General features: G+C 41.9%; 1 protein-coding gene across 28 annotated transcripts in view; it reads right to left on the bottom strand.

The window, feature by feature from the left end:
- Positions 1-27,980, bottom strand: part of LOC125768152 (patronin) — a 57,627-nt gene that overhangs the window by 18,433 nt on the left and 11,214 nt on the right. For 15 of the 28 annotated variants that reach the window (XM_049435415.1, XM_049435431.1, XM_049435424.1 and 12 more), the window contains exons 2-13: positions 13,987-14,298; positions 13,816-13,904; positions 12,217-12,361; positions 11,916-12,071; positions 11,426-11,526; positions 11,231-11,337; positions 8,819-9,049; positions 3,616-3,744; positions 3,425-3,547; positions 1,144-1,206; positions 317-850; positions 79-242 (exon numbers count right to left, since the gene is read on the bottom strand). In XM_049435415.1, coding sequence (XP_049291372.1) covers positions 79-242; positions 317-850; positions 1,144-1,206; positions 3,425-3,547; positions 3,616-3,744; positions 8,819-9,049; positions 11,231-11,337; positions 11,426-11,526; positions 11,916-12,071; positions 12,217-12,361; positions 13,816-13,904; positions 13,987-14,298 — 2,154 coding nt within the window. The remainder of the gene's footprint in view (positions 1-78; positions 243-316; positions 851-1,143; positions 1,207-3,424; positions 3,548-3,615; positions 3,745-8,818; positions 9,050-11,230; positions 11,338-11,425; positions 11,527-11,915; positions 12,072-12,216; positions 12,362-13,815; positions 13,905-13,986; positions 14,299-27,980) is intronic. The other 13 variants (XM_049435418.1, XM_049435440.1, XM_049435439.1 and 10 more) reach the window with 5 other exon arrangements.

The raw sequence follows: 27,980 nt of genomic DNA, 5'->3' as shown, positions 1-27,980 counted from the left end.
CACACTACTACAATTGCCACAACCACCACCATCACCACCCCTCCCTTGGGTGGTTCTCGGTTCCAGTGCACCCCTCACCTTGCTAATTGCTTGTAAAAAAGCCTGTTTGCCAACCGTTTGTAGCTGCTTTGTCCAGGCAGTTTCGATGCGACGCTTTTCCTGCTCGATCAGCCGACGCTTCTCTTCCAGCTTCAGCTTGATGGTCGAGATTTTCGTTGCATCTTCCAGTGGTTGCGAATCGTCTAAAGTAGAAACATAAACGTATGTCACTTACTTTTCTTAGTGTCTATATCTTTGCGGAATGAACGTTGCTTACCGACATCATCCATCTTCTGTACGCTTATGGCTTGCTGTTGCCAGGTAGTTGTATTTGGCAGAGTAGCAAAGGATGTCTTCCGCCGTGGTGTTAGCTCAACCTCCGGTGCAGTTACAGCGACCGCCACTGCTGGCGTACCATCTCCATCGACAATGTCGCGTTCGACGGAACTACTTCCCGCTCGTCCGGTGTTGCTACCATCGCCGGAATGGCTCATTGGGCTGCTGTTGGAATGTAACGTGGTACTGTTGTGGCGCCGCAAAGTGCCACTGCTACTTCCGGGCAACTTTTCGGTGTCACGGTCCTGTTTCTCGTTACCCGAGTCCGTATCGTACCCAAACTGTATCGAGCCACGGGCATCCGCCAACGAAGATCGTGCCGGTACGACCGGTTCTATAGACGTCAGGCTGGTGTTGGAGATTTTGCGCTCTCGCTCGAAGCGCCCGACGGTGTTTAGCTGATCCTGTGAACCTCCAAAGTTTTCAATCGTCAGCTGAGAATCATCGCTGAATGAATTGCGTCGTGAGCGTCGTCCTGGAGGAGGAAGAAAATTATAAAAAGGAAAATTATATTAACATTTTGCTCATTGATCTTTGTAGATGATTTAAAGTTAGTAATAGAGGCGTTGACAGTTAGAATTGTTTTCCCTATCACTCCGATATTTGCATTCGGTAAATTCGAAACTTTATTGAATAGTTACAATGATATTAAGTACATAAACAACACAAACAACAAACTAAATCGAAACAAGCAAGCATGATTTGGTGAAATGGAATAAACGCTTTTGATATGGAGAGTTAACACAAACAATCTAATGCAGTCCTTACCTGAGAAACTGGTTTTGCGCGATTCTTCCCAATTGCTCGGCCGCCCTGCCGGGATGCTATCACCTAGAAGCACCACGAGAAGGGTTTTGAAAACGTAAAATATGCACCGATTCAGAAACTGATCTAGCCCTATCCGGTTGAACAGCGCCATGACGATAGTACGTTTCGCGCACCAATCTTTTGGGTACGGTTTGTTCTTGTTATGCAGTTAGGGATTTAAGGTTTCTCTTTTGGATTTCTCGCACTAGATTTAACAACGAAAAGCTTTGCACGCAACCATCATCGCCAAACTAAACCGACGGCTGAACCCATCCATTCACAGTCCAGTAGTGAGGCCATCTCGTACGACCAATTCGTCGTCACAGCACTTGTTCTCAGCTACCACAACGCGTGTCTTCTGCTCGTCGAACCATGACGAAAACGTCCAATGAACTAACGGGCAACGCAACGGGGTTGCTTACTACACAATCTTCTATGCTTTGAGGGTTCTTCACTGATCTGCACCTTCACACACCCACACGTACACATTCAAACAAAACAAGATCTGGATGGATTATGATTTCCAGTCGCCTCACTACACTCCCACCATCTCTTTTTGCTATCCTGAATTTCACTTCCCCTCTATTCTTTTTCTTAGTTCTTACGAACTGCCTGGCGGACAACTAGACGCACCCGCACCTGTGAGCCAACCGTCACGATTGGGTCCACTTCCGCACACTAACTGGCGATACATTACTCGGTTGTGCCAACCGCAACCAACCCATCTCCACGGTGTGTGGCGGCTGGCCGTATGTGGAACCTTTTTTTCTTGTTGTTGCTCCATTCCGTGTTTATTTTTCCTTCTTTATTTTCGTTACAGTTTTCCTACAGTCGGTGAAATGGTTCGGTGAAGGTGAAATGGCAAGCACCAGCGACTGGGTGCCCGGTTGTGGCACACACATGCAAACCTCCGTTTTCAGTCGTCCGATAATTTAACGAATGTGGTTGTACACTGTGGTAATAGTTTTATGTTTGCCACTCTCCCGCAGACTTTAAATTTTTAGGGCTTTATTGAACGAACGCGAAGTGCGCCTTGCGTCTCTCGTGAGATGCCTACACTAAAGCCGAAGGAAAATGTAAGGCAATTAGTAGCTGCTCTTCGGCACTTTCCCATTTCTGTATGGTCTTTGGAGATTTGATTTTGAGCATATGTGTGTTTGATAATATCAATGTTTCATGTTCATTCATTGCATATCGGATAATCTAGCTAATCCTCATGAGCGCCGATTCGCAGGTGATGGAAGGGAGTGTTTCACAAATCCCTTTAAAAATAATACACCTTCCCTTCTCTAGCGAATGATCAAAATACGCATTAATCATCATTTCAATTTACTCCCATTCCCCTGTTATTTTCTACATCCTAAAATTCATCTTCAATAAACGTCCATCATGGGAGAAACGTTTTGTATAGTTTTGCCTGCACACAAACAACAAGATCTCTTATCAGCCTACGATATAAACAAGCCTGTTCCAAAGGCAGGTAAGACGAAAACGGAACCACCCACTCTCCGATTGAAATCGCCCATCCGTTGAGACCCCATCATAAAGGAAAGCGAAATAAAGGTGTACCTGTGGGCACCCCGCGTATGGCGAAATGTCATTCTGTAGATGCATTATACCGTCGTTACTTGTTGTTTAATGTAGCTCCGATGGCTCGGTGATGCGTAGAGCGCAATTGACTCTCCTGACGTGTTCATGTGTACAGGTGTGTTTATGTGTATGTCTAAAGCAATTGTGAACCTTTTGTGCCTATAGGTTACAACTCGTGTGATGTGCAATTGATAAACAACAAATCATATTGATTACATTTGAATTATTGTGAAGTATCTTGCAGAACAATCTGTGGTTTTTGTGGAAAGTGAGTTTCGAAGTCAATAGGAAACACATGTGTGCATTCCACCCACAACAATGCGAAAAAATGTTTGAAAACAATGGTTGCAAAATGAGTTCACACAAAAAAAGGTTGATCATAAATTAGCTATAGAAATTGCGAGTTGAAGATTTCATTTTGGATGGCGTAATGGATGCTGAAAGCATATTGTCGGTAGCAAACGAATGGCTAAATTAAACTGTTTCGACTCTCCATAATAGTTCGAATCGAACATTGAAACATAAAAGAGAAAATTGAACGTATCAACGTGCTAAGCTATATTAAGGAAAAATTGCGAACGGAAATTTCTGATTTGTACGAAGGATAGAAATGATAACGGTTTAATGCTTCCGTCATATGCATAAATCGTACCTCGTTCCTCTGCTTTCGAGTCATTGTTTGTCTTTTCCTTGGCTTGTCTAATTCTGGCCGGTACCAGTGGTTCCTGCATTGAGGATAATGTTGGCACTCCTTTACTTCGGTGTACGACAAATCCTAAAATGAAATAAAACGGTTCTTCGATTAATATGGTCTCATGTTTTAAGTGTTACAGTACGCGGTACCTTCGTCGGGATCCGCCTGCTGGTACTGTGATTGTTGTTGCTGGTACAACTGATGTGGTTGGTGCTGTTCTGGAATTTCCCGACTTGAAATATGTTTCCTGAGGGTGCTGGCCGATGGTGACCGATTGACTGTGAAGTGGTAGGAAAAAAACAAGTTAGTGAGCCCATCTAGCACATTTAGCAACTTGCCACTACGAAGGAGAGTATACTTTTGATGGGGAAAAACAAAAAAAAAGTACAACAAATAAGAGAAGAGTGTAAACTAAGGAAAGCAAACAGATACAATGGGAAACAATCACAAGAAGAAAAATGTTTAAATACTAACTTAAATCTATTTAACAAAAAATATACACAAAACAATAGGATATAATGGAAAGGTTGAGATTGTTGCAAAGAATGTAACATGCAACATTATCTAGCGCAGATTATGTAAAAGGTGAACAAACAAGATGAAAGCAAAACATCAAAAAATGCCTGAAATTGCATACAAAAAAATGGAAGCAAAAAATCTAAATGATGTACAAATGTACATTGACTGCAAACAGAAAAAAACGTTTCTATTTGTGTAAACATAATTGTAAATGAGATTCAATTGAATAAAAAAATCATTTTTTAAAGCTTGTGCATTTAATTAGCAATCGCGATGAGATGTGCAAGAGATTATTACAGCCATTTGTAATGCAGTGACAACATCCCTGGGCATATTCATAAAGCGTGTGAAAAATGCAACTACCAAAAGCACAACCTAAAAACCCAAACATGCAAGAGTAAACCACGGTCACACCCCCGGCGGAGACAACGAAAACATATTTTCTTTGATCTGGATAACCCTCTTCTTAAACGCCGTTTTTATCATTAAGGCGCTCTATGTTTGTAGTTGAGAGAGCAGATAATTGTCTACGATTTTACGCAGCTTCTCATCATCGATACGCACAAATCGGCACGCGTTCGAAGTACCGAAAATCGACGGAAGTACCAATCGAAAGCAATCGTCGGTCGGTTCAAAAATTTCACTTCCACTACGAAACATTCTTCGAACAGTTCGAGACGATCGTTGAAAGTGAAATGAATCTCGCCAAACAGTGATCGTGAACGGAACGCAACAAAACCATAATATTCATAACACCCGCGATACCGGTCTCAGCTCAGGTCCAATTTCTACACGCTGGCAATTCATGTTTGTTTTCTTTCGGGGGGTTTTTTCCCCCTTTCTGTTGCTTGCAATATTTCCGGTAAATCTGAGCGATTGGAATTTGTGTTTTTTTTTGTTTCGGAAGAAGAATTTCACATAGCTTTTTTCCCGGCTACGATCGGGCAAGAAATCTAAAAGAAGCGAGTGCCACAACACACCATACATAATGGGGCAAATAAGAGCGGCTTAATTTTCATATTACGAGAGCCCACTTTTCGAATTAGGCGGAAATTTCGAAACTATAATTGGAAGCACTGTAGGTAAGTGCTTTGGGGTATGGGCGGTGTCCGAAAGGCAAACTCTGTGCAAGATGGGAGAAATGCAATCATCCAGGAATATATGTTTGTTGATGTAAGCGCCGAAACTATATTACGCTTCGTTCGTGTGTAATAATTTCAACCGTTCAATAGCTAATTACTGATTCTAGTAGTATGTTTACACAAATGTTTATTAACACCCTAAATATCTTGGGATTTGGCTCCAAAACACTGACGGTGGTTTCGGGATAAGTAGTCGCTACTGAGACAATCAGTCCTGGGAATTTACATATTCTAGTGCGGAGTCCTCCTATAGGAGGAGGTTATTACGGAAATGACATTCAGTTCTCGGAATATATATTATAGAGTTCTTCAGATAAAAATATCTGGGAAATGTACATCATGTGTTTACGAGAAAATATGCAATTGTTCGAGAAAGTGAACTCCCAATAGTTCCAACTACTTCCATTAGCATCTGGAATGTAACCTGTAAATTCCTTTCTTACCAGAAAACATGAAGCAATATACTATTCCTTTTTACAACTCGTTTTAACTTGTACGACAAACACAATCGCACCACACACCGTTGTAGCACATTCCGGAAGCCCATCTTTGGACGATGCAAATTGGTTCAGTTCACTCCTTTTGGTGATGCTGACGCAATTTCAATTATGTTCGGCATCCGACCCGTTAGGGTTTGTCAGTATGCGCATGCTACCGTTGTTCTGTTGTCCAGTGGCTTAAATGGGCATAAGCACAAAACCTGGTTACTAACTGTTGAAGGAGTTCTATTAAAACTGATCCCAAGTGGTCCATTGCTTGTGAAGCCGAGTACGGAAGTATCGAATCGAGCCCGTTTTTTGAAAGTCAATTAGTAGAAACTTGGGGTCGTAAAGTTCCCATACATTCGTCTACCGCTTCTCAGATATATCTCAAGATAATGTTTAAGATAAAAAGAATTAAATGCAAACTGGGAGCATTTTTCGACTGTTTGTCGAAAGACATAGTAAGAGAAGTTGTCTTCACAGTTGCTAAAAGCCTTACCCAAGAGATCTTCGTAAAATTTCGTCATTTACAACATTGCGCATCACTCACCACTCGGTTTGTACCGTTTTTTGGATGAAAAGTAAATTTCACTTGGCATTCCTGCCTGTAGGTGTATTTTCACCTTTCATTCCACCCAACAATACACCCCGCGTGTTTGCAACAACACTGCGCACACTGCGCAAATTGCCAGTAGTGAACTTGATAATAAAAGAAACACAGCCCTAAATCTCACCCAATTGCCATTAAAATCATGGCTTGCAGACACCGTTTTGCTGGCGAGTTTCAGGACGGAAGAGCGTAAAAGAAGCAGTAAATGCCATTCCGTTTACTTTAAGTAAAAGAAACGCCTTTCGACGTCTCCAGTGCGTTCCGCAAAAGCTGCCGCCACCAACCGCAAAGACGAGCTTTTGGAAGCTTCCCCATTTTCTTGGGTCTTTCTCGATCTTTCTTTGCGAGCGTGCCTTTGAAAGTAGACATTTTTTTCTGTAGACGTGTAAGGGGGAAAAAATGTTTGCGCAATTGAAGACGACGACTTGACGCAGGCTCAGTCGATTCCGCGCGATGGATGAATGAAAACGTACGCTTCTCGTGTAAGTGATCGGGTACCGGTCGCAAGGGGAGACAACGAAAAATAGGTTGGTGAGAAAATTTCCTCTTTGGAGCTAGTTCGAATCTGTGTGTAGAAGGCGAGATTTGGCCAAAAATTCGTTCCACCGGATGTGATACATTTCGGGAAGCTGGTGATCGCTCTCCGTGTTTCTTGCGGTGGCTGGGAAAAATGGAAAATGGGATCAAGATTTGTGTACAAGTGTGCAAACCACGCAGCGAACCGTTGTCTTTTGCCATCGCCGAGTTGGAACGTAAATAATCATCACTCGCTCTAGGGGATGGATATTTGGAAACAAGCTAAAATACGTCAACAAAAAAAAATTTGCAAACTATAAGCATTTTTTTTTGCACCGAACTGAATCCCACCGTTTTTGTTTATCGTGCCAGTGCGTTTTTCAGTCTTGTCTACTATCCATAGACTACAAAGCAACAAAAAAGTAGAAAGAGAAAAGGCATGAACTATGCGCAATTGTTTGTGTACGTGAACCGAGAGTAAAAGCAATTGCATTCATCTGTGCCTCACTGCGCAACTGGCAAGTGTGTCAAGCGAAGAAAGGTGGCTTTAAGCTAGGTGACATTCATCATCTCATGAATTTGTATTATTTGGTGCATTTGACAATTATAAAACAAAAGAGCAGTGTCTCCTAACAAAACAGGTGATGATGGTGAAACGTAGATGTAATAAAATCACACCCACTGTCCGCTGTGAAGATAATGAAGTGACGACACACCCCAATATCTTGACGGAAGCGCCCTCCATTCAACACTAATGGCAGCATTGATAGAATGCACTTTTATCGTTGCGTTACCCAATTCATTAAGAAAACACATTAACATGGATGGAAAATCGCTCTGTGTTACGCTAACCTTATCATTTGGGTAGGTTTAATGATTGACGAAACGCGAAAGACAGTAGCCTCTTTGAATAAAAATCTCATCATATAAAGGAAAAGAAAAAAACAGTGAAATAGCTCGAACACCGGCGGCCCTTTTTGATAGCGTCCTAATGAACACTGGCGTTCATGTGTGTTTAACTGTCCTTCTTTTCAATTAGCGCCTGGTTTCTAGCTTGAATATTTTCAATTCCCAAACGACAACAGAGGCAACTGTAAAGAAGACAGTTAAAGGTTTAACACCCTTAATCACGCCTTTTTGTGTGGACTGGTGTGTTTGTATGTTTCAAACCTAATCAGGCGAACCGGTGACGTTCTTTCGTTGTGTGCTGTCGATTTGTCGGGCTTAATTAACAGGTTTAACATGCTCACCCTTCCTGCTACCGATTGTTTTTTTTCCTACCAAGGAGCGGTAAACATTACACTGATAAAAATTGATTTTCGTACGATATAAACGTGCTATATTTATGCAAATCGCAAAAGGTGTGCGCACTGGTGCGGGTGTATATCGTCCAATCGCAATTACATGACATCACACACCTGTTACAATCGACGGTGAAAGTGAACAAAAATCGATCGATTTTGTGTTTTACCACGGCTGTAAGGAAATGTTGCTTACACCACCTTTACACAGGGGGAATAGTGTGGTATGCAAACTATGTTGGGTATGTTTTCTAGATGAATGAACAGAACAATTAACAACTACCGGTACAAAGTATACAAAACAACATGCAGATGCAATGCCCTAACTACATGTAAAAGGCACCACATGAACGATTCAACAAGCAGCAGCGCATTGATAAGCTACCGATTGCTACTTTCTTTTTCAACTAATGCTAAAACTACGATCGCAACAAATCTTTAACAAATCGGATGAAACCAAAATGTAAACCAATGAACAGCTAACGAGGCATGAAACAAGATAGCGGAAGTAACATTAAATAACCTATACGGGAAAACAAAACACAAAAAAAAACAGAACAAAATAACTGAAACATAAATCAATTTTCACACAACAAAACACCAACATAAATGACAAACATTATTTCAAACACAGAGCACGTCACAAATAAAACATGAAAGGAAAGGAAAAATGATAACAAAACAAATGATGAATAGTTTTTTTTTAAAAGAAATTTGTAAAATAAAATCCAAATTTAGCAAGGGCAAGGAAGTGGAGTAGTAAAATGTAACTTATAGTAGACCTTGAAACGGGGGCCGATTAATGGCACCATTGCCGCTGGTACTGCTGCAGCCAATACCACCGATGCCACCGCTGCCACCGCCAGCACTGCTGGTACCGCTGCCGCCACTGCTGCTCGGTGGCGAGTCGAGCCCGGGACGCAAATCGGGAATGGCCGCGATCGTCGGTTGATTCGCGAAGCCGCGCCGATGAGCAATGCCATGCTCGTTAGTTGCACCGGCTCCAGTTGCGTCTGGGTATGGACGCAACACAGCACCCCATACACAAACACAAAACGGACGGGTTGTGTTGCAGGTAGAGAAACATATTAAAGAAGGGATTTTTTGGCATGTGTTGAGATTTGATTAAGTGAACTTTATTTTTTTGCTTAAAGTGAACGAAACTAGTTATAACTAATGCGTCGTAAATGGAAAGGAGCATGTTTTTGGGAGGTGAAGAACTTTTTTTTTATTGATTTCAGGAAACGTTCAGTGAAGAAACATTGGAAGAAATGCTATTAGCAGTTGGTGATAGTGGTATAGACACCATCCCATGGGAATGTTTTGGATCGATCGAAAGAACACGAACACCACCGATGGAGGTTGCTTTTCGCCAATAAGATCTGCAGTGTTTTGAGCAATTTGTAACACGTGCTCCCCCCCATGACACCATCCGGTAGAAGGGAAAATAGTGAACAAAAAAAACCCACAAAACAAAACCGTAGCTAAAGTGAAAGCCTTTTCCACGCGGAAAAATGGCAAGAATGTCGAAAGAAGGCAAGGTGGTGGCATAAAATGACGAAAAGTACGTGAAGGTAAAATAAATGCGATGCGGATGGAAAAAGGTGGGGATTTTCTTTTTTTTTTCTTTTGGCGATATGCCAATTAGAATGTATGGGGTGGGTGGAGGAGAATGCTTTCGATAAATAAATGTGATGGTGAGAATTTGAAGAACCGTGTTGTATAAGAAGATTGCGCAATTTTCAGAGGCAGGTTAAAATAAAAAAATAGTGTATTATCCACCAAATGTATCCAAGAAGAAACATAGAAAGATAAACACAAGTTATTACATGTTAAAATATTCCTTATAGAACATCGAATAAGAATGCAAAAACTAATGGAAATTTACATAACGCATTAAAAACTGAAGCGATACATAATTAAGGAAATTTTATCACAATCGACGAAGAAATAAATTATACGATTACTAAGCTGGTAAGAATTTTTTTTGTAATAGGCAGATAATTCCTTTTTGGGGCCAATATTACCGGTTTCATTCATTTATGTTTGATACAACACATGAAAAGAGCATTACCGATAGATGTATTTTTCTTGATCGTAATTAAAAAAACTTGTAAAAAATAATTACAAGCATACAAAGTTTAGTCTACTGGAAGATAGAGCTTTTTGCACAACGACTAATATAGATCAAAGGATACACAAGTATACATCTGGCATGTGGCAAGGGTTTAGATCCACTTACGATAAATGTCTTCAGAGTAGAGAACAAATTTTACTTTGCCAATCGGTTTTGCGTGCATTGTAAAGTTTGCTGCGAAGCACCCAGAAGTAAAATACATTTTGTGTGCGTTTTTTAACCGCAATCTAGTCAAATACTCTCTCTGTCTCTACTTGGAAGAAGCTCAGCAATAATCGTAGTAAAGAAAATATGAAAGGATTGCTAGACATTCCAGAAAGATACGAGCACTGGAAACTAGCAGGGAAAAAAACGAATAAAAGGGAAATTAATCAAGATGCATCGAATGAACCAAACCGTGAAGTGAGCGGGGTGGAAAATAGGAACTATTAAAAACTAAACGAAACAAAAAAACCATCAGGTGGAACGGAAAATACAATTTTGCATCAACACAGCGCACCTAACCAATGAGTTCTAACAAGCCCCTAATGGAGTTCATAAGCTCGTGAGTTTGACAATAAAGATAAGGAGACAGTAATAATACAACTTAACAAATTAATAGCTTAGATAACCAAACCAAACAAAAACAAAAATACCCAAACCAGGTGGTGATTTCTGAGGCCTTTTGTACCTTTTTTTTGTTCAATACAATTAATTTTGCTATCGCCATGACAAAAGCGATTCAATTTTATTACACAGTTCGGTGACACTCGGTGAAGCCAGATATAGGGTGGGAAAATGGGCCGAAATAATGTTGTGAAAACCCGATTTAGATCGTGTGTTTTATGAGCGTGATTCGATAATGTCATGACAAATGATTTGGCGCTGATTGGATTTGACGCACAGAAACCGAATTTCTCTGGTGCGGTAAATTACACCACATACGAGCAAATGGTAACGGCGTCAACGATCATAGGATGATGATGGATTCGCGGGAAAGCAGTCACGGGGTAGAGTTTTGAAACATTTTGTACAACAACGCACGTGTCTAATGCGCGCGGGACATGCATGAACTTACCTGGCGACTGCTGCTCCATGCCCGGATAGCAGACACATTTGGCCGGATGGATTTCGAAAAGGTTGAACAAGTCCGCCAACAGCACTACCAGATTCTGTTTCATTGATCTAGAAAGAAATGGAAAAAGGGACAGTGGGTTAGAAAAAAAACATACGATTAGCAGAGATTTTTTCCCCAATAAGGTAGAAGACTTACCCTCGCATATAGGTTATGTCTTCTGGAGACATGTGAAACACGGTGTATGGCAAACTTCGCTCGGAAAAGTTACTAACTATCAGAATATTGTGAATAGAATCCTGTAAATAAAAGAATTATAATATAAGACAATCATGTGCAACATTCTACAACATTTTGCAGTCGAAAAGTATGCCCCAAAAAAGCTCCTTACTCCATAAGAATAATAAATATAAATAGTTTAAAACAATGCAACCTCCTTTCGATTTTCATATTGGTCTAAAGTACATATTGTTTCCTAATATATTCTTCCTATTAAATCTCTGACTTATCGCTTGATTTGTTTTATTACTTTATTCTTGAATTGGTATCCAAGTACAGGCCGCAACAATCGCGCTCATTTCCGACACGTATACGATCGGTTGTCTTTTGAAATGTACAGCATATAAACACGGTACAACCGTCCCGTTACATTTGAGGTTAGGTTAGAAAAAGTAAAAAGGTGACTTACACTTACCTCAATAGTTGGTACGTGGTTGAATTTAACGCTATGCCAAGGAACTAGTTTGGGACAGTAATACGAGATTAGATAAGCCAGGCAAACACCGTCGCACAGTTCACGAAAGTCTCGCACAGGTGGAACGTCCGGGCTTTGATGCCGTTGACCCTAGAAGAAAATTTATCATTAAGATTTCTACTAAATCAAGTTGAGATTTAGGTTAAGCTACAGTAACAGTGGGTTGCAACATCATCTTCTTTGCGTGCTTGGTATCTCACGACGTTTTCCACTCCACGAACAGAATGAAACTTACGTATTCGTCCACAGTTCCACTGCCTCCGTTAGACGTCATTTCGTAGTCAATGCGCTTCTTCAGCGCACCGCAGACGTGCGAAATCCAATTCAGTAAGGCAGCTTCATGATGCTGAACCGTTGGCGCTACACTACGGCCAGAAATTCTGTGCCCAGATACCATTAAATAAAAGAAAGTAAATTAGTAAATAAGCGCACTGCTAATAAAACTCAGACATTCAGAGAACTGAATGACAACACAAGCAGGGAGTGCTTCCTATTTAGCGAAATCGATGACCTTCGTGCGGCGCTTCTCTTCTAGACAGGACTGCATCGACGCTGCCAGGGTCGTAATCGGAACGCCAACATTTATTGATCGCGAATGATTTGTGGCTTGCCATATCGCTTTTTTGCAAGGCCAGACTTCTATTTCTTACAGTAGAGTTTCACATTTAGTTATTTTGTTTGCTTCAAGATCGTCCAGTCTTTAGAAAACATGCTACGGTAGCTTGTTGTTTGTCTATTATAGTCTCCGGAACGAATAGTGATAAATTTAAAAAGAAATGCCTACGCATTACCGTTCAACCTTTTCCGGTCATTAATACTTCGACCGGACACTTTGAGTGGGCCTAATAGAATTCACTATACGGAACACATCTTATCGTCCTTCAGTTTTTGATGGCTATAAGGACCATAAGTGTACCACTTTAGCATTCTAATGTGATACTAGCATACACCTGTGCTAACTGACTAAGGTGACCTTTTCCAAATTCGAAATCTCATGCAGTCTTCACTAGACCCACTTAAACCAGTTTCCCACAAGAGTCACCTACACACTACGATAGTAATTTTTTTTAAAAAGTTATCCCTATTTCTACCACCAAATTGTACCCTGGCGGAGTACAATTCACATACGATTCCCTGTTTGATGAACATCACTTTACTTCAACAACTCAATCAACAAATTGTTCTAATTTCACGACTCATTAATCACCAGAACGCCGGTCACATTCGTATGTTAAACTCAACCTTTTCAATTCCATTCGTCGTGTGTTGGTCTGCAGATTTAAGGATGAAATTTGTAGGCTAGCGAGCGAAGGTGACCCTTCTAGTTGGCCAAATCTTACCAACTACGCTAAGGTAACCTTTGTTCCGAATAGCTCTGCCAACCCGTGGTACGCATTAGCAAATTCCATAACACACGGAATCGTACAACTACTAGCGCTCAAGAACAAGGAGTTACCCTCAGCAAATGGCTTGATGGCATGACGATTCGCTCCCGTAACTATGGATAGCGACAAAACGAATTCCGAGCTACTGTGGAATCAATAATCCGAGCTTTCAGCACACATCAAATGGTGACCGAAGCGCACACACCGCAACACGTTGATGGGTGCGACGCTCTGGGGAGAACATGCATCAACAAGTGCGGTGGTGTTGTGTCGGTGTTAGATTACAGATAGTTTCTTCCAAGGATTTTGGCCGGTATGGTCCGCATTAGGTTGTGCCGTTGCATCATCGTTTTCGCTGTTCGTAGAAAGCACACTCAAGTGCGCAATGGTGATTCCACTAGTTGGAACTCAGCCATCAGTCGTTCTAGTGCGTTACACTAATTGCATACCTCTCTAAAGCACTGGAAATTCTTCCACTGGAAGCCACCTCTTTAGCGTATAACACCATCAGCGCTTCTATCACAGTCATATGTGCATTCTGTTAGGGGGGAGAGAACAATGCAGCAGTGTTGCGTCACAGACATAACTGTCCAGAGTGGAACATGTGCGATAAAACTTACAATTCTAAGAGGATTCGTCTGTATGAGTACCGTCTCGGTGAGTGGCTGGTCGGACGACTCGTTCAGTGGGACACCTTTCCGGGACAGTGTTTGCAGAATCGACCAATGATTCAGGCTCTGATAGTTCGGATCCGAGTAGATATTGCTCAGCACCTGACAGTATATCGACGCATTGCCCAGCCCGACCACGATCTGCGGCTTCAGATGATCCTGACCTTCGTGGTCGCGGTAGAACGGATCCTTCAGAATTTCTGGCACACGATTGTTGTACGCTTTCGAGAGCAGCCATCTGACTGATGATCTCTGTTTGGCCTGGTGAAAGAGATAAAGAAAAGAATATATTACTTACAGATCTATTTGTGGTGCATGGCAAATTTTGTTGAGTGTAAGAAAGTTTCAATTTCTACATTATCATTACAAAACCTTGCAATAACTCCAAAACACGGGGCTTTGAAGTTGTGAAGTGTTCTGCATTGTACAATGCAATGATAAATTGCTTCTCACAATGACATAACCAAATTGGAAGCATTACTTCATCGCGTATAACCACTGAAACCCTACTGGGTGACGAGGGCATGGTGTGGGATCAAGATACCAGCACCATGTGCTAAAAGACAAATTAATCGCTCCATTGTTGCAGACAGATCATCGCTGCAGCTTTATCTACCCTTCTCTCCAGACAAAAAGACGCTATAATTGTAAATGTGTTCAGAGACAATATTGTCAACATCTGTCAACTGTACACGCACAAGTAACATCAGCGACAAACTCGTCGTCGGAAAAGTGTGACAAGGCTACGCGAAACTTTGCCGGACCGAGAAGAGTGGTAGGCATCGCACTATGGTTGAGTGAGCCCTTTTTGCTTGAGTGCTGAATGGTGCTGAGTTCCCTTCGCAACGCAAGGCGACACCCATCCGCGTAAACCATATGTATGTCAACTTGGGAAGGCAAGGTCGTAAAGCGTTTAATTTTATTGTTTTCTTCCAGCCAACCAACAATAGGCCGAGGCGAGGTCAGACACCATCGGGAAGTAGTGATCATTCACTAAGGGATTGGGTAGTGTCCTTGACTAACACTATTCCCGTAGTGCGCCATTACCAAAATCGCTTCTTGATTTTTCAACTCACACAAATATTAGACCACGCACTGTTTGAAGACTTAATTCAGATTTGCTCGCACTATATCGCCCATTTTGTTCGACGTGCGTGACGCTCGTTGGCTTTTCATTGGCATAATTATGGACCGGTTCCGGAATCAAATACCACCCTCTTCTTAACTGCTCTTAAAAACCGTACTAAATAACATCGACCTCAAATGCCTCACCTTTCCCAGCAAAGTTCGCTTGGCTTGGCGCGTTCGGTTGGGGTTAAAGGTGAACGTTTCCTCGTGGTCCAACTGATGGTGTGGCGGCGATGATGACGACGACGACCACCACAACTACCATTCAGTCAGCAGTAATCCGGCGAAAAGCCGAAACCTGATTTACTTGGAGCTTGGGATAAGGGAGTTTGTTTACCTTTTTACTTAAGATTGCGCCATAGACGTGGGGCACCGTACAACTTCACCCATGCTCGTTAGTGCCGCATGAATATGCAACATTAATCATGGTGCGGGACGTAACTATCACACCTACACGCGCAATTTGCAATGTAATGCTGGTAGATTTCGTGCAACAAACATTTTTATGTTTTGTAAATGGTTGCTCAAATGAGAAACACTTTGAATAATGTTATATTTTTACTCAAAGGTCTACCAGCGACAACTCTCATTTGTATGCCGGCTTGGATAAATTAACGATTACAGAATCTAAATCCTTACAAAGATAACTTAATAGCGTATCTGCAGAGTTCGGTGTAGAAGCCCAATCCCGCAAAGTCAAAACTTTTCCAATTATTTCACACAGCCTGCACACAATCTCTACATCTGGCCAGATTTAGCTCCAAAGCTTGAAGATATTTAATCCACAACGCCCTGCAGCGAATAACTCAACTGCGAACGAGACCATACACTAACCTTCTGTCTTCATGCCTCATGAACTCCAGGCAACTCTTGTTCCCAACTTCCGAGCATCCGTAAAAGAAAAACCAAAACTAACCCATCAGGTTTTCCACCAGCTGATGCCCTAACATGCGGAACTGCAGCGGAGCATTTCTTTTCAGCAAATTTGAGGTCGTTTAGTCGGTCGAAATAAATCGATAATACTCACGCTTTGCTTGCCCAATTGTGCAAGCCACCGCAGTGCAGCCCGCTGGGCGCGTTCCATTTTTCCAATTCCGTACCGGCCACCGGTACCGGGACGGTTTAAAAGGGTATGTGTGTGGTTTGTGCATTCTACATGCCATACTCACTCACCTGGATCATTATTTTTTCCCAGCCGTTTTTTTTATTGTTTCAAAGGCGATTTTTTGGATGGCGAAAGTGGGCGTATTCATTAAAGAAGCATAAACAGATTTTAAACGGCTTGCCGAGTAAAAGCCCTACTTTTTTGGGTTGCTTTCAATTTGGGGGAGCCTTACGAGAATTAGGCATGCTAATGTGTGTTTTTGGTTAATTTAATTACGGATTTTAAACCATTTAAAATATGGATAGTTAAAACCAATCGAATAGCGTAGGGCAGGCGTCCCGTACCAAATTGAAGAAATTGAAACTCTTTATTCTTAATGTGCTATTCATATGTAAAAATCTTTTGAATTTTTCATCACCAATGTTAGACAACTTCTTTACCGTGTCGAGGGTAGAACTTGATCTCTTCTTTCCGCTTCCATATAGCACAGGAAACGTCAACCTACGATTTGTACCGATCTGTTTGGGAGTCACGTTCCAAAACTTTCCTCATCCTCAGGCTTTATATTGCAACGCTCTAGTGCGTTCAAGTGCTTGTTGAAATTAATCATACTGACAATAAGTCTGTTTGTTGAAACCACAACATGATGTTTTTTTTTCGAGCATCATTCCCAAAACATTCGAGCAAAAATGAATTACAATTACATCACATCCAACGAGTGGCGATGTATAACAATTTTCCACAGGATGTTTTCTTTTGTCTTTTTTTGGTGTAGTGCCGGCTTGTAACCTTGCGGGTTTCATGTTCGAATGACGTGACACATGTGAGATGTAAGTAAGCAAACATTAAACATTTCAAACTGGGATCTTTTAGGATTTAGGATGTTTGCCATTTGGATGTCTTCTCTTCTTTATGTTGTACTAAAAATTGTAAAGAGGAAAACTGTAATTAACTTAAAATGGATCTAACTTCGTCCCATGTTGCTTTAAATTTGATTTTTATTTTCATCAAATTCGAATGATTCACACCGAAACATGCGGCCGCCATGTATAGCCCTAGAATAGCACACGCATGGTGCAAAAATAAAAATACACACAACGCTACCTAATGCGCTCGTCCATGCGCATAAATTGTGCATCGCAGCCATGCTAATGCAGCGAACACCGTTCGATGCATCTATGCTTGGCCGGGACTGTTAGTACTGTCAATCTCCTAATTCTCGCCCCAACTCAACACCAGCAAACGGAGCGCCTACTGGAGCATAGGAGAGAGAGTGGTCGCGGTAAGGTATTGAGGGGAACGACAGCGTCTGAATGTCTTAAAAATAAACCTACCCTACCCGAGGGCACTACCGAGAGCGGGACACCCTGTACGAGATAAAGGAAAGATGATAAGAGATGGGAAACGATTGAAAAGCAACGAAAACCTACCCAGGAATAACTGTTACTCCCGTTTGGACTTTAATGCGCGTACCGTGCCGTGTTGGTAAAAGAGGCCCCTCGAGAGTACCTGACCGATGTGTGCGCAGTGTGCGTTGACGTGCCACAGTAGTGCTGGCAGGGCGCGCATAGTTTATGTTTTGGAAGGCGAACCAAAACCACCGCTCATTAACGAGACCGTGGCACGCACATGCACACCTCGGAGATATTCTGATTAATGTTATCATCATCACCAACGGCAAAGCTTGGGGGGAAACCACATGCCATCTGTGTGCTCGGAGATGGCAATATCGCTAAAGAGTCCCAAGCAACAACAAAAAATATGATGCAGACACGTCCACAGATGCAACAGCGAACTATATAAGCGGTTCGTACTGTTGCAAAGGCCAAGAAATCATGGTAATGTGCCGATGATGATACCTTAAACTTCATTAAGTGATAAAGATCGACACAGCTGATTCACAAACGTTAATCGGGAAGGCCTCTGTCGGATGTAACGCGAAATTTATACGCTACTATGGCTTGTAACTAAACCATGCCCTATTGTTTATTTCTCCTTACTTTTAAAAATGCAGCTCATCTTATATCTAAATCCCATCGTTCAACAATATCGGGTCCGTACATGGACCTAAATCTACCGGCAACAATCGACGACGACAAGCCTCGACTGTCGGAGAAAATATTTATGAACCGTCTATCACCTCTTTCATCGCTTTTCACGATACGCCAAGGGAAGCAGCAGAGTACCTCACGAAGATGATGATGATGTTTGATTGAGTATAAGGGGGTATACCATTTCGGTGTTGGTTGTTGTTTTGAAAGTAAACCGCCCATCACATCCCACACATGTCTCGTGGGATTGATTATAAAAACATGGCTATACTTATGGCAGTTGGAATCATATGCGTGTTTTTGGACGGATTAGTGATTTCGATGGATGAGACCATGTTTCCGTTGACAATCAGGTCTTTTATATTGAAATAAAGATTGTAAAAAATGTTGCCTTTTTAGACAGTTAAGGAGAGCTTACGTTAAAATATGATATGTTTAACCAGGCACAATGAACAGGAGCTCTAAATGTGTTGAAAAATAAATTGACGTAATCACCCACAGGGATTACGCACTAATGTTTCCTCCAAATTTTTCCATTAAAGACTTCTTCTTGTTGTAAAAAAAAAACAAATTTAATATCACGATTCTCATGACGTCATACGTCATACTTAAAATAGAAGCACTTCCGTTAGCCACAAATGTCAGAATTCGCCACTCCAGGAACTTCTGACATCCAGCTTACAAGAGACTCGTTTGGCTCGGTATGTTGTATAATAACGCCACACCTGAGACTTGATGCTTCGCTGTAAATTGCAAACCTTAACCTCCACCATTACGGCGAGAGTGTCAATAACGAGGCGACCGATGCGTCCGACACGGGACAGACCACTCATATGCGAACAATGCCAAGTTCACCAACACACATGGCCACTGTTCACCCTCTCTGCGGTACAACATTATAACGTGAGGGTTGTTTCCTACTTTTTGTGATCGCACAAACTTCAAACAAACCTTGAGTATGGCATGGAACGTAGTATATTAACCGTGAGAGAAAAAAACTCCATTTGGGCGTGATTTTTGGTCACCTTTCGATAGTGGCCGCTTGCTTACATTGGGGTTTCCGTAGTGGGGTGCAAATACAATTTGCAGATTACAGCGAAATCTGATAGTTCAAAACTGAGTAGAAAAAGGAACAGATTCCGTATGTTGAATACACGCCATTATGTTAAAAAGAGTAGCGATGATATAAAATTTATAACACGCCTTAACTTTAAAACTGATTAAACTAATGATTATCATCAAATTTTGTCTCTTCAATATCACTCATTTGAATAAACTATATCATCAACATGCAATAAAAGCAACTTACAGATAGGATGAAGAATAACGGAAGGTCACTAAAATTTATGGAGACCTCTTTCATCGCCAACGCCTTCCGTAACTCGGCTATTGCAAATAAACAATCACCTGACAGTCATCCCCCCACTTGTGCTACCGACGCAATTCGCTAGCTCTAAGTAAAGAGTCGGCTCCACAAATCAAACTCAGCTCTAATATCATTTGCCAACAGAAAACTGACAGCTGTCAAGTGGAGTCTTCGTCGAACGGCCCGCAGCAATACGATACCTGTGCGGGGGAAATAAACACAAACGAAACGATGGTTGTGCCCTAATTGATCGATTAGTCGATATTAATTAATTGCACCATTAAACATTTATTACGATGCGCTACTTCGCGATCACTCGAGAGTTCCTTCCAATATTTTTTTTATTACGAACCTTGACTGAACTACGGAGAAAATATCTGTAGAAAGTCTTACCACATCCAACGTCCAGAGATCGTAGAGGATCGTTTTCTGCACACAAAGAGCTGCGATCAATCGATTCCACGTAAGGTGAACATCCAACGCGCGATCAACTGTTGATGGGGCCCCTTTCGTGACTTCGGACTCCGGACCGGATAACGACTTCAAGTTCGCCGGCTCTTGAGCCATTCTCCGGTATCCCACGCCAAATCGGTATTCAATGTAATTCCAACACACACTATTATTGTGTGTGTGTGTGTCTGGTATGATAATTTCCGTTCCGCTGCATTTTTGCAAACCACCGCTCTATACTCTCGTTCCCGCCCTTTCAACAACGTTCGAGCGGAAAGTGACGTCCAATCATTCCAATCACCATTCCACTCCATTTTCATCGGGCGCGACAACGAACGGAATTCTCTTTCTCCACACCGGATGCCCGATCGTGAGTTCCGGAGTTGGGGTGTCCCATACCGGTGCGGTTATAAGCAACAACGCGCCCGTGTCTCGTGTTTCGTCTTCCCGCTTCCGGTCGACGTGAACACCGATGTTGTTTTGCATGTTTAAACATATGCGGTCGACTACTTACATTCATTCATCCGTAGAATGCATAAAATGCGTCTTTTCTGCCCAAGAAGTCCCGCGTGCACCCAGACAATATCGATTTCAAAGACTATTTTCGTACACCAGTTTACTACTTTGTAAGAACCGATAGTATAAGCGAACCGGCCGATAATGGTATGGCTGGTTGCTATTGTCACACGATGAATTATGGGTTAAAAAAACGATCAGTGTCTAAGTTTTAGTGTCCTATTTGGAAGTGCCAATAAATGCTCTTCCCTAGCCGCAATGACAATGGTACAAATGATTTATAAATATGGTCGAGGATAGTGAAGTTTTCCCTTTTATTGCTAGAACTTCGCTTCTCTCAGGCGACGCCGGCTTTTTTCCAAGTGGACCTCTCAGGACAAAAAATCATAAACTTTTGCTGCGGAACGAAATTTTGCATGCTCCGCAGGGCGTGCTAGCCATTATATAAGCATGTAACTAATATTTTGCCAACGAAAAACATGTTTCTTTCCAATGCGTTGTTAAATACAAAGGAAGAAAACAATGAGCTACAACGCCTCATCCTGCGGGTCAGAAGCGGCAGAAAATAACACAGCCGTTCTAAAGTTCCAAATTGTTTCCGACTCCTACACGGTCCACACACGGTCATTCTATACGGAGTTGGTTCCACCTACAAGAAATGTGACACTTTTCTGTCGCCTTGTTTGACTCCACCCGAGGTTTGGAGATTTACATACACCTTGGGCAAAATGAGACGCAGTCGATTCGCACTATCACTGCATATACGCGAGCCGTGTGGTTGTAGTGGATCATCGTAATTTATGCAGATAAAACACGGTAACTGAGACTAACCATGACGTAATGGTATCGCATGACGCGTTCTTGTTCGGAACTTCAAACTCTACCAATCAATCAATACTCTGTATCACTTAGACATTCTAAATGACATTCTACAAAACACGTACCACATATGCTTGTTTTCCAATTTTGTTTAGATCTTATTTCAAATAATGTTTCCTGCTTTAGATCAAAACCGCAAGAAGCTGTCAAGTAAGACATACACTACATCTCAATTGTGGATATAAAACCACGTCCACAGCTCTCTTAAGCAACATCACTTTTATACCTTTGCCAATGTATCTCCAATGCGTACATCCGATCATGATCGACTTCACGCTCTTACCGATCAATGATCACGAATCACAGCGTACGCTCAGCGTACTTCTCGGAAAACCTGCTGGAGTTTGAGTACGCAACCACAGGTAGAGTTCGCGGCAATTGCAATGATCGTTTACTCCCTTCCAACGACCTTTAAGCCAGCGGACCTCCAACGAAGGATTTCCTTTGCCAGGGTAAATAATTTACAGGTGCCCAAAGAAGGTGTAAATTATCGGGGTTCAACCGTGACTCACGGTGCATGCAGAAGCAATTAGTGAACTTTGGTTCACGCAGTGCAACTTTGGGGCAACTGTTCGATATAGAGACATTTCTCTCCCTCTTCTCGAGTTTTCACCAGCAATCCGGAAATTTATCAGGCCTTTATTGGAGGAGGGTTACGGATGCGGTAATCAATCGGATATGAGGCGTTCTTGCAGCCATGTACGTTCACACTGCACCGATCAGCCGAGAGGAAGATAATAGAGTCGTGACTGAACATGGCCGACACGAAGGGTCGTGTGTAATCATTACGACATCTGACGCTTGGTTAACCGTGACCAAAACGTGCACATCGAACTTACACACCAGGTTACCCTCTGTAACGTTGAGAGATCCTAGGAGAAAGTTCATCCAGTTGGAATTCTCGACGGTACTTTCTCACACGCTGTGGTCTGTCTCGGGCGGAACGGACGCCTTAACAGCTGGAGGAAATTGACAATCCGCTCTCTGAGGTCACTTTCTTCCCGGTGTCTAATCCTGGTGCCGCTCAAGGTGACAGTGGGCTGGATAGGCAAATCAGCCGGACAACCACTCACAGCAAGAAAAAATCGCACCAAAGGAGAAAGTGAAGGTTTATACAAACCTAACCCTAGCGCTTTGTGAACATCAGACAGAGAACTCGAACATTTACTTCACATCGAACGAACCAATACAACAAACAACTTTCTTGTTGTGGTTTGGTCAATTTGGGAAGGTTTTGTAACTTCTTCTCCACAGGAAGATGTTGTTACAGTACGTTCGTGGTGTAAGTGAGTGTGCAAACCCTTTTGGGCTTCTTTCTACAAACAACACACGATCGCCACGGACTATAGCTGGACAGGGCAAAACAACAAACGTGGTTGGACGCAATGGCGAAGTTATTTTCCCTAACCGGAGCGTCCAGCAATCTATGGAACGCGTAAAACGTGACGATGCACGGGAAAATGGACGCTATTTTTGGGCCACAAAATCGTTTGCTCAGATAGGTGCTGCAGTGCGAGATGTTTAGCATAAACATAAGTTGCAAGTACTCGTGTAGTGTTACTCTATTGGGCGAAGAAAAAGAAATCCGAGGGAAAAATTGTGTTTTCTTAGACGACATACACATTGGGGCATTCGAGAAGTGTTGGCGAGCTGGTGAGTTAATCAACAAGTAAATTAGTACAACGGACAGCACGTGCTTGAACCTTTCTTTTGCATTGCTCGTACACTCCCTTAAACTGTTGCTTAAAGTTTTATTTCATTTACAGACGGATCAAAGATCACATCGTTAAAGGGCTAACGTACGGGGATCACCGCAACAAGTTTGATAGCGCCACTGCTTCACTCCGGCTTTTCATAACACTCCTTGTTACGCATCACGATTTTATGTCTATCGTTATGCTGTTCAAGTTGCTAGCGACAAGGTTCACCAGACATCGTGTTTTTGGTGAGAGAAACACGTAGCGGTAAAGATGGTACAACGACGGACCATGTGTCAGTGGCAGTGGTCTGAACCGCAACATAAACCACACGCTTCCGTAATTCTTTCTGCTCTGCTTTCATGTACGGGGGGTACATGTTGTGCAAACGAAGTACAAAACATAATCTGGCCACAACGAAATAAGAAGACTTGTATGGGAAAGTAACAACAACTTTTTGAAGAAGTAAAATGACATAATCACATAAGTGAGTAAAAGAGAATTTGAATATTTAAAATATTTAACATACAACCATAGACAACTTATGGTAAGGTCCTCTACAAGTACGACTCTCTTAGCAAAGCAATGTCTTGTGGTTCACTTTTCATGTTAATTATTTTCTTGTGTCACAACATCTTATGAAACAGTTGCAGAAAATCGTTTTGCAAAGAATGGTTCACCGTTTCGAGCGTTGCAACATCCAGAAAAGGTAGTTAAACAAAATGCAGATTAAGAAATAGAAGCAAAAACAGCCAGAACAATTAAAGATACGTAACATTTAATGGCAATATACTTTACTACATCTTACTAATCAATTATAATCGGGCGTAAAACATTATTAAAGTAAGTAAAGCAACACTATCGTACAAACACATTGCAATGGTTGCGTCTTTCACCGTTATTGAGAGGTTCGTTGTCGATCGTGATTTTTCCACTGACCACAAGCATTGATTTTTCTCAAACAGAGGGAGAAAAAAACTACTTAAAGAGAGGAAAAATCAGCTACAGTTAACGAGGAACAATTTTATTTAATTACAGAATCATTCGAATCCCCAGCAGCAATAGACGAAATGATCGAAACACGCGATCCCATGGAAGCAGCAAATTTGCCCATTGCCGTATTCAATTGAAATCTTTCTCGAACACAATGACGTAAGTCATAAGTCACATATGGAGAAGGAGAAGAAGTAGACGCAGTAGTAAAACGAAAGAGAAAAAAAAATAACACACACTGAGCATCAAACCATCCGAAAACGAATCGAAACTAAACAAATAAATTAGTGGTAATTTCGTTGCACGATCAAACATCCAAAAACCGCACCAAACGTTTGACAATCCGGACTCACTGGATGAGAGGACGGTGAGTGACAGTAGGGTTTTTTTGTGATATGTTAGCTGATTGCATCATTCTCTAATTCGAAATGGTTTACATTCCAATGCCGGTAGAAATAGTGTACACCAATATTATACGCTACAAAAATAGACCCTGCAATTAAAAATACGCATTCCGTTAGTTCACAAATTTCTCCTCACACAAACGGATGATAGAAAAATCGTTGATTGGAATGGAGTGGAAACGTTTATATGTTATAATTATGGTGCTTGCCTTCAAATCCTCTCGCGTTGATTGACACGGGTTGAATTCCCCACACACCGGCGTTAGAGACCGATCGAACCCGATCGGGTTTGAAACAAGATCAACCGCGACGCGTATACCGACGACTTTCGGTCGATGTTTAGGCTGGGCGCTTCATTCGCACTGTTCGCGTCGGTCATGGTACGACGCAGACGCCTTGGGAGAATTTTTCCGAAACGTTATCGTGACAGTTTCAACCTCCTTTCAACCAGCCAGATCGTCTGCCGCATACCGAAGGGAGTAGTAGTTGGGCAAAGATAATCATCATTATTACTCAATCGAATAGCAGCTAAAGAAGCAGTCCGGGGTAACGTCTATCGCTATAAAGCGATCCGTCACAACATATTGCCGATCTTGCGCCACAGCGGAACGATCGGAATGAGAGGAAAAAGTGATCATAAATGTTTGCTTCCAGCCGCGAACGTACGTGCCCGTACGCCGTCTTTCGCCGGCGTAGACTCAACGCAACCGTAAAGTGGGCTTAATTTCATGGAAATGTTTCACCCCACCTTTCTGGGTAGTGATCAGTTTCCTCTACACCATCACCATCGATCACCACAACCGGAGAGAAGAAGAGAGGACGTAGATTCGATTGTTTTATAGAAGATTATTATTTTTGTTCCACATAATAGAGCATAATCTCAAGGGAAGGTGCAAGAGTCGCTGCAGGGAACACGAGGAATTGCGGATCAAGTTCGCCCACCTCGGAAGATCGTTGTGCATTGTGCTGACACAAGTAGCATAGCATAAGCAGTAGCATAAACCATTTTCATCTCGTCTTCGCCTTTTTTTATCTCATCTTCCTCTGGTGAAGGTCTTTCTTTGCCGTCTTTTCAAACGGCAGTGTACCAGCGAATGGTGGACCGGGTCATCTATCTACAGCGAAGCCTTCAGTGCAGTAGGAAATAATTGCCTACTGCATCATAACAAAAGGCCCTTCGTAATGCAGCCGTAACCAAAAGAAGGGTGTCTGGCGACGCAAGATGACTTCCACCATTCATCAGCGGATTGATGTTTCTATATTTTCCACATAATCTTTTTTCCCCTCCAAACACACACAGACATACAGGCTTGACGAGAATCACAACTACACCTTCAAGCAGATTCCAAGAGTTTCGAGCGTAGCTTCGTTTGTTGTTTGTTTATGCTACGAAGGAAATGCAACCGGATCTTGGAGACCTCTGTACTCCACCACCAACAACGCTGCCTTCAACTCGTCGCTGTGGACCTTGAGGGTTACGGAATACAGAACAGTTATGGTTGGGAGGCTTGGGCGATTTTTTTCCCTCCTCACCCTTTTCTCTTCACACAATATACAGCTAATGATTGGTGTGGTGGAATTTGCCTTTTCTGGAGTCTTTGGAATCTTTGTATTTCTTTGCCTCAGGTTTCACTCGGAACGACTTGCAATGGAAGCTACTGAGCAGCTAGTCGATTAGTAATTAGAGGCGAATATATCTTGCAGGAAGATAAATTGTTCTATCATGCTGAGCTGCTCTGGACGTAGAACAACCGTGCATTCTCAGTAGATTCGAATTCTGAATGTCGTTTGGGTAGATACCCAAAGGCCCATTTAGATAGACTGCTCCAGTGCTAAGCATTAAGCACGTACTATCATAAAACAAGTTTACAGCTAATTAACATAGGAGATGTTATGATTTACATGGAAAATGCTCATAAAAACACATGTATTTTCACTAAGAATATTGGAATGTGGCTATATGCATTCTTTGACGTTAAAGTTATCCAAAACATTGGAAGATATTGCAATTGCAATAGGAACTCGCTATCTATCTAACAAACAATTAAAGAGAGTTATTGTGGAGAAAACAATCTTATAAAAAATGTCCAGCGCTATAAAATACAACCAGCAAGACTCTGAGGTGATCTACATCGACAAGTTTTGAAGCAACGCACCAAAACTTTCCAGCCTACACTTTTTTCGCTACCAGACTGGTTTCTGTGTTTTAATGGCGATTTTGTGTATTTCATTCCCAAGTCCTACGACAATCGTTCTGAGATTTTAGGATCGAACTACAGACGGAATCGCTGCCGCAACCTCGAATGTACACCCACGAAGGCGACGACGTGCGACGAATCGCCTTCTGCTTATTGAAAGCTGCCGTCATCGGACTCTAAGTGATCGTACTAATAGTGGTAAATAGCTGGTAGTAGTAGTAGTAGCGCCATAATGTCCTCTGTGGGCCAGGTAAATAACCCGCAACTACATTACATCGTGCGGCGAACGCATGACATCAAGTATGAAGTGTGGGCGAAAAAAAAGAGGTTCTCCTCCTTCATCTGTTCCATCGTGACCTAGCCCTCGATTTCTTCCTCGCCAAACTTACAGCACACACAACCAAATGGATGATAAATGACAAATCGTTAGCATCAGCCGCCAGAATGTCAAAGCTTGAACCAACAAAATTATTGCTGCTAAGACGAAAAGACTCCACGCAACTGTTGGGGTGTTAAATATTTATCAATGAATGAAGTCATTTGGGTGAATGGAGTTACGCATGGTACCCAGGTAAGATGGAACACCAAAGAAAGCTGTAAGGTAATAGTATATACGATGGGGATGTTTTTTTTGAAGAGGTGACGCTTCACAACCTCAAGAGCAACACATTTATTAGTTGACATAGATGATTTTTTACTGGACATTGAAGTTCCTCACAATTTTGTTGATTAAATTAGTTGAAGTCTCGCTTTGGAATAGATACGTAATTAGATTTAATTTTGTTCTGGATATAACATGCATTACAAAATTAATATTACGATTAGCGGAACAGTTATTTTTTACGTCTAAGACTTCTACTGGACTCAGTGAAGCTTGTCGAAACTCACTAATTAACCATATTCACAAATATGTGCGGTCCGTATTTAACACAAAAAAGACCATATAAAACCTCACGCTTAGAAGAATGGGTTCATTATTTTAATTACATAAGTGGACACCTCGGAAACCATGACTGGCAAGATAATGTTTTGTTTGTAAAGCGTCAAGAACTCGACACAACGTTCTTTTTTCGGACAGTCATCGAATGTGTGTTAAAAAAGACGCTTTAGAAATAGAAATCAAAATGGAGCAGCCCGAGCCATTCGATATATGATA

This window comes from Anopheles funestus, chromosome 3RL (genome assembly GCF_943734845.2).
Source record: "Anopheles funestus chromosome 3RL, idAnoFuneDA-416_04, whole genome shotgun sequence".
NCBI lineage: Eukaryota > Metazoa > Arthropoda > Insecta > Diptera > Culicidae > Anopheles > Anopheles funestus.
This window is presented reverse-complemented; position numbering and strand designations above follow the sequence as displayed.